Raw genomic sequence first — 7738 nt, 5'->3', positions numbered from 1 at the left:
AAATATTTTGGGGGCACTATAAACCCCCAGGGAGTCGATAACCCGTGGCGAGCGAAATGTTTTGGGGGCATTGTAAACCCCCAGGGAGTCGATAACCCTTGGCAAACGACATATTTTGGGGGCAGATATAAGCCCCCAGATTTTATGTTGGCTTGAGCTAATAATTATGTGTTGAAATAGCGATAACACCGAGAGTAAAGAAAATAACTAGCTTTATTCATTGATCGAAAAGGTGAAGCTTACGAGTCTACTTGAGGCGAAGGTAAATAAACAAGTAGGGAGCGAATCGCTCGAAATAAATAAACTTGTACTAAGTAGATGATGTAAGTGTTTCGTTCAATTGATGTCGAGAGGTGAGGGGGTGTATCATCCTTAAGGTATGATAGCCCCCCAGTTTAGGATGATGTGATCACGAACAATGTTATGGGCTCGATAGACTCCAAGTGTCATTGATATCATTGGAAGTACAAGGACCTATAAGAACATTGTCAATGAGATGTTGAAGATTGTCCTCGGCCATCTCGTCGCCGGGTGTTGAAGTAATCTTCATCCCTTTTCCTCTTGGGAGGAGGAAGGGCCGAAGCCTCTTCGATGCGCATGTGTTTCTCATAAACAGCGCGACTTAGTAACTCTTCCAGAGTGGTTGGAGGTCTTCCTGCAATAGATTCCTTGAATCTACCTTCCTTCAAGTTTTGTTGAATGATTCCAGCGAGCATGCTTCCTCCCACGTTAGGAACTTTGTGAGATGCCTCTACAAATCGTTGAATGTAGTTGCGGAGGGTCTCGCCCTCTCTCTGGGTGATAGTGAAGAGGTACGCGGGAGTCTTTGCATACTCTTTGTTGATAGCGAAATGGTGGGTGAAGCGATCTGTTAGTTGGGAGAGAGCTTCAATTGACCCAGTGGGCAAGGAGTTGAACCAGCTCAATGCTCGTTCGGAGAGTGTTGTGCGAAACATCTTGCACATCGCCGCATCAGTTGGGCCATATAGATCTACCATGGCGTAGGTGCTCCTGTGGGTCACCAGTTCCATCGAATTGCGGTAGACTCGAAAAATTTACTCCTTGAGGTAATACCTCGTTGAGGATATCTATGGTGAAAGGACTGCGTCTTATTGGGACGGGCATTCTTTCGCCAATTGGATTGTTCAATAGATGGCGGGACATTCTGATTCTGCTGTTTACTCGCCTTCTCCTTCATTAAAGAGAGGGACTCTCTGTGGAGACGCATTCCCCCGTGGGGGTGAGCGTTGACGTTGCTGTCTGGGCTGTGCCCCCCTGTGATTTGTGGATAGCTGCACTCGGGACCGTGGGTCCGAGGTAGAAGAGAAGACACTTACAGTAGAACCTCGATAAATTAATACCCGATAAATTAATAACCTCGCTTAAATAATAAATTTTCCCGGTCCCGACTCTGGGATAACGTGCAAAATTAATAATTCGCTAAATTTATAAGATAATGCACATTCGAAAATTTTAAGAAGCCCCATATAATATATAAATTAATAATGCATAAAAATAATTCTTAAATTACATGGTACAATGCATATTTTATAGATCTATGAAGGCTTAATAGAATATAATTTAATTCTCGCTTGTTTCTTGTAGAAGTTCACATTACCATCAATCTTGTCCCTCACTTTTCTTAACATGGTTAGAACTTTTGGTATAATTTTCTCATAACTCAACATAAGCGTTCTATACCATTACTGTTTTAAGAGCTTCAATTCGTGAAACGGGCTCTATAGTGCATTGAACGAATGGTACAATGAATAATATACACGTAAAAAGTTAAAAATAAATGTATTTATTGAAAATAATAATAAAAGTAATTTTATAAATTAATAAGTTATTAATTAATGTATAAATTAATAATTATTAATTTATCGATAAGTTAATATTTCGCTTAATTAATGAAATTTTGATGGTCCCAACTGTATTAATTTATAGAGGTTTAATTGTATTTGATTCTGGATTGGTGGTGGCACCACAGGTGGCACTATAGGTGGAGTTGGCGCTGGTATCGCATTGGGAGTGTTTGCTCCCATCGTGGCGATATATTGAGTTACGGCCTCCGTGGCGGCGCGAGTTGAGGCTTCTGCTATCATGCGTTGGAGCGTGTCCTCGGTTATTTGAACCCTTCGAGGAGCAGGGAGTGGTGGATCGGCGAGTGGTGGGTCCGCGGCACGTGGAAGAGGTGGCTCCACGGCACGTGGAGGAGGTGGCATGCCAGATCCTCCACGGATCGGGAGGTTATTAGTTGTGTCATTTTCTATCCGAGCAGACGCCTCAGGAGGATCTTGTTGGCTACGTGATCTGGTTTGCATCGTTCCCACAAAATGATGATGCTAATTACTTAGATCACCTGGGGTAGTGTAGAAAACGAATTGGGAGAGCAAAGCGAATAAGTAGCTTGACAACTTGATGATCCTGAGGTACCTGCGATCATAGAATACGTGAACTAGGCCGGGGGTTGATCCGGCGGAAACCCCTCCGACGCTCAAGTCAGACGTGCTGATCATAGAAATAGTCTAGAGAATACAGTTAATAGTATTGCTCAGTTAATAGGACGTACCTTAAGAAATGAGTTCAAACCTTTATTTATAGCTTAGTTGAGATTGTCGGGGTCAAACCTTACTTGAAGGTGATTGGGCCTCGGTGATAGTGGTCTTCGATATTGAGCTCGTGGCCCAGTAGGTAAATAATTTGTAGGCCCATTGGGTTGGGTCAATTAGGTATATCAATTACCATATTATTGTCTTATATCTCCATTTTATAAGTTTTGTGAGGTTTTAATTTCTTTAGTTTTGAGATTTTTTAGAAGGGTTTGTTGTGAGGAAGAAGAAGGACGAGGTTGAGGGATTTGTGAAGAAGAAGATGGGTTTGAGGGGTTTTGTGTGTTTGTATTGAAGAAAGAAAAATGAGATTTTTAATATTTATATGGTGTTTATTTTCATTAAGGGTATTTATGTCATTACTTATTTATTATTCAATTTTTATTTTTTTGGTATTGAAGTGAGAAAAAATTGGGATTTGTTATAGTCATTCCCTAAAAAAAATTAGTATGTCCCACAAAGGATGACCTAGCGATTGGAGCAAATAAGATTTTAGTCAATTAACCCAAATTCGAATACTCATGTCCACGGTCGTTAGATCAGCTTGTCACACATGATTAGCCTCATATAGTTTATATATTTTATATAATTTGCACAATATTATACGAGAATACTCAGTGCACTTATATAGTTGAATAGTGCACTATGGTGGTGTTTGCAAATGCTTTTTGAAAGTAATTATGCGGTTTTTTTTGCTCATAATCTGTTTTTAGGTGTTTGCAAAATCAACTTTTGTTTTTGCTTCTCTTAAAATAATCTGCTTTAAGCTATTTTTTTAAAAGCACCCCTAACCCTGCTTTTTCAATTTTAGTTCATTTTCCGAAATATTTGCAAACACCCCCAACTTTTAGAAATAAACACTTAAAACTAACTTAAATCACAATCACTAACTTCTGTTTTTAAATAATCATTTGCAAATACCACCTATATATAGTTGAATAGTGCACTTGTATAGTTGAATGTGGGTTCATTTATGACAAAAAAAGAAAAAAAAAATGAAGTATAATATGTCTCATTCATCTTTGTAAATATTACCATTAACACCAAACAAATAACATTTCAGCCCAACAAACAAGTTCTCTACAACAACTGTTAATATAAGTTATAACTTCAAAGAAAGTATAAAACCATTTGTGAAGAACTATTATAATTTGAGATGATTTAATTACCAGGTTAATTTAAATGTTCAATACCTTATAGCAAAACAGCCTCCAAATTCCTAAATAAATAATCGTCTACATCTGAGGAGCACCGGACTTATCGCACACCCCTCCCCAAATATTACCAGCAGCATCAACTCCGACAACTTGTGGGGGAGCCACTGCAAATCCACCGCCAGCATCACCTCCAATAACTTGAGGTGGGACCACTGAAACTCCACCACTAGATGTGGCATCACCGCCAATAACTTGAGGTGGGATCACTGAAAATCCACCACCGGATGTGGCATTACAGCCAACTAACGGACCACCGAATACTTGAGGCCCAACCGAAAATCCACCAACGGCATAGGGATAAAAATGAGGCAAACTGAAACTTTCCGGATAGCCACCATTTCCATAATACAGAGGTGGATATATGTTACCTGTGTTTACGTATTGACCGCTATACGGGATTGGAGCTGCATATAAATATAAATAAATATATATATATATATATATATATATATATATATATATATATATATATATATATATATATGAGAACGATAATGACAAAGGGTTTTAGATGGAAAACTAATATAAAAACGGGAAAAATGTTACCGTTTGCTCTCATCTCAGCATTCAACACCTCAGCGCGCAACTTTTCGACTTCAGCAGACAAGCCGATTAGGTCTTTCTCCAAAGTTTTCATTTGTTCCACTTTTTCTGTGTTTACGCCTTTTTCATGTTCAAACGTCTTGCTTCATTTTCACAACCCAAAAAAATAAAATAAAAAAAAAGAGTCGAAAGTAAGTATAAGAAAAGAAACAGCGATCATAAATTCATAACGAATATTAAAGACATATCACAAAAGAAACACGAACGTAAATTGATAAATCATTTCTTTACTATATTATAGAACGAAAAAAAAGCTTATTCCACTCACCGTAACCTCTGATGTTCTTCCCTCAGGCTATCAAGTTCCGCACGCATTTCCGGAATCTTCTTAACATCCGCACGAGAATTATCCAACTCTTTAGTCGCCAGCTGAATTTTATTAGTCAACTCCAGCCTCTCTTTGACCAAACCCCATTTTTCGTTATGGGCCTCTTGAAGTTCTTTCTTTATACTGCTCCCATTTCGGATATCGGCTTCCATTTTCGCAATCTTGTCCAACAAAATCCGAATTTGAATGTCGCCTTCATTCTGTGTGCTTCTGATATGTTCCCTGCCTTTCTCCACCTCTTGCTCGGCCGCACCAAGTTCCTCCCTCAAGGATAGATGACCGGATGCCAATTTACGATTGTCGCCAGTTAGGCGTTCGATTTCTGCCACCTGGAATTCCAATTGGTTCTCCAATTGGACCGGGGAAGGAAGTGGTTCCATGGGATGATGTGGCACACGATGCATTATACCTGAGGCTCGTCTGATATGCTCGTCATATTGTGGTGGTGGTGGTGGTATATTTCTTCTTGAATCCATTTATAGTGCAATTTATTATAAAAGATTAACTGCAATTAAAATTCTAAAGGTTTCAAACACAATCCATAAAAAACACGTAAAGCGTTCAGAACATTCAAACTGGATCAATCTCACTACCCAGAAAAAAACATTATGTAGTAACTAGATTTACCTTTAGTCGAGTCTCTATAATAAATTTCAGTTGGAATTCAAGTTGAAATTGTATCTCACTCCGTTTTTCTATCTGCAAAAAAGAGTTACCATCAATAAAAATTTAAAACGTGCAAGAAAACTACGAATCCAAAACTAATCACATTCACCTCACCCTTACTAATCCAAAATCACATGCTGTATAGAAAATAAACTACGAATGCAATCAAAGAATGCCGCTTCCAAACACAGATTTTATATCTTGACAAAATTAATTTTATAACAAAAAAATTGTTCCGAGTACGAAACTATCTCATCTAAGAAAACTAATCTCTGTCTCACAATTGTGTCCGCCAATTGTCACAACATGCCTCCCATATTTTTCGGGCAATTTTTTAACTATTCTAACATTGAACTTAATTAATGTGACAAAAAAATATTTTTTGTCGTAAAAAATTTAGGCGACGGTTTAAGTTTTCGTCACAATTTCTCATCAATAATGGGAAAATAATTATTTTTGTCACAAAGATTGTCACAAAAGAAGTTTTTTTTGTAGTGAGAAGTCAGAATGCCGCCGTTTCTCTAGTTTATATGGCATCGAAAAAACCTTCATTTAAGAACATGAGCTTAATTACTGCACAAATATTTTTCACTTCGAGCAAGACTACGGCATAAAGAAATTTGACACTAGCACTTTATGCAATAAAAAGATTCTGCATCTAACCCATGAAATAACTTCCGTGTAAGACTTCTCTTTACAAAAAGAACAAGAATTGTAAATAAAGGCTTGTTTTACTGGGACATAGAAACAAAAGCAGAATCTTGTTTTAAACTAAGGCAATAATATAAATGAATGGCGAAATGCCGAAATCAAGTCTTTTAGCAAATCTCTATATCGGAAAACCCACACTTTTCCATATCCCACGAACGACAAATCGGTAGAACGATCTCCACTTTTGTTCAACATACATACCATGGTGTGTGTGTGTGGTGTGTGGTGTGTGTTTGTGTGTGTGTGTGTGTGTGTGTGTGTGTGTGTGTGTGTGTGTGTGTGTGTGTGTGTGTGTGTGTGTGTGTGTGTGTGTGTCTATATATACACATTGTACTCACTTCCCTTAATTAGAGCTATCATCTATTAAGTCGCTACTCTCGCTAAGTGGCCATAAATCTGGCGCAACGGACAACGAGAAGATTCCAAACTTCGCATTTATTACAACTTCCGTATCTATCCACGTGCTTCAAACGCACATTTCATCCCATCGCTCATTAGATCAAATTCAAATAGAATTTAATCATAAAAGCTATCACTTTCCCCAAACAAAACAGACTTCATCCAAACCCTTGTCACAACACACAACCTATGTTAAACCTAAAAAAATGCCATTGACAAACATAAATAAAAAAAAAATGAAAAAAATAAACAAGAGAACTCCCACCATTGACATACGAATTGAAGACTGAAATGTAGAAGAAAAGAAAAAAAAATCTTAGTGTGTAAAATTAATCAGATAAGATAGTACCGAAAATCAATTACGCCCAAAATAAAATTAAAACGAAAGAAAACTAATTCAATTACATTCAACAATTACTTAATTTTCGAAAGAAAAAAAAAACTTTCAAAAAAAGCCGAAGAAAGGGAAATTAAACCTGAACTGGTTACTGAAGAGATTCCGACCATCTACAGTTTCAAATGCAGTGTAAGGAATTTTCGTACGGAGTAACTCTATCGGTACCATGAAAGCATAAAGACGAATTGGATTAATCGTATTTGAAGTGATGGAGAGCTTACCGGAATGGGATGTAAATATTTATCGAGGAATCTCCGGCGAATCGTTGGAATCAGTTGGGCAGTGGCGATCGGAAATGGACTGGCTGGATTCGAATTAGAATTTTAGGGATTTGACGAAAGGGGGGAAAGGAAGAACAGAAGAGGGGATATAAATCTGGTAATGGAGTTTGGAGCTTGAAAGAATTATATTACAGGACTTTATTGTAATTACATAAATAGATTTAAGAATACATCAAAAAAGTTATTTTTTTATTTTTTTGAATGGAAAAAACAAAATTAATTAGTAAGTTCCTACTTCCTACTTCCTACTGCTAAAACTATCTATGAATACATGACGTCCGGTACGCTGAAAAGCCACTTGACCTACTATTACAAATTACAAATGGGTATTTTCCATGTTTTTCAGGCCTTAATCGCTCTGCAAACGTCCAAGACCCTTGTCCGCAATCTTGTGTCGGACTGCCAAGACTCACTCTTGACATCCCTAAGTCTTACTCCTCGTTCCTAGCTCGTGTCGGTTGTACGTCAAGCCACGCCATTGCTCAACCGTCGATAATCATTCCTTGCGTTCTTAGACAGGCACC

The 7738-nt window shown here is 37.8% G+C and overlaps 1 protein-coding gene across 4 annotated transcripts; it reads right to left on the bottom strand.

Annotated features, from left to right (window-relative positions):
- Positions 1-3627: 3627 nt before the first annotated feature.
- Positions 3628-7339, bottom strand: LOC105958376 (protein FLX-like 4). 4 transcript variants are annotated; one of them, XM_088823947.1, is made up of 6 exons: positions 7155-7339; positions 7013-7043; positions 5388-5459; positions 4701-5265; positions 4376-4515; positions 3628-4233 (listed from the first exon to the last, which is right to left on the bottom strand). In XM_088823947.1, exons 4-6 carry the CDS (start codon positions 5234-5236, stop codon positions 3848-3850), a joined length of 1062 nt encoding a protein of 353 aa, XP_088680073.1. In that variant the 5' UTR covers positions 5237-5265; positions 5388-5459; positions 7013-7043; positions 7155-7339; the 3' UTR covers positions 3628-3847. The 4 variants fall into 4 exon arrangements, with proteins under 4 accessions (XP_088680073.1, XP_088680075.1, XP_088680072.1 ...); XM_088823949.1 differs by lacking the exon at positions 7013-7043 and having other exon boundaries at positions 3628-3957; positions 4012-4233; XM_088823946.1 differs by lacking the exon at positions 7013-7043.
- Between the last annotated feature and the right edge of the window lie 399 nt (positions 7340-7738).

Source organism: Erythranthe guttata, chromosome 10, assembly GCF_056151865.1.
Source record: "Erythranthe guttata isolate IM_541 chromosome 10, IM_541, whole genome shotgun sequence".
Lineage (NCBI taxonomy): Eukaryota > Viridiplantae > Streptophyta > Magnoliopsida > Lamiales > Phrymaceae > Erythranthe > Erythranthe guttata.
Note: the sequence above shows the minus strand (reverse complement) of the source record. Positions and strands in the feature narration are given on the sequence as shown.

Excerpts from the sequence above, each read along its gene's own strand:
- LOC105958376 (XM_088823947.1), bottom strand. The coding sequence starts at position 5,236 with ATGGATTCAAGAAGAAATATACCACCACCACCACCACAATATGACGAG. Across the intron at positions 4,516-4,700 it reads GAAGAACATCAGAGGTTACG|CAAGACGTTTGAACATGAAA; the intron begins GTGAGTGGAATA and ends GTGAAAATGAAG. Across the intron at positions 4,234-4,375 it reads TGCTGAGATGAGAGCAAACG|CTCCAATCCCGTATAGCGGT; the intron begins GTAACATTTTTC and ends ATTTATATGCAG.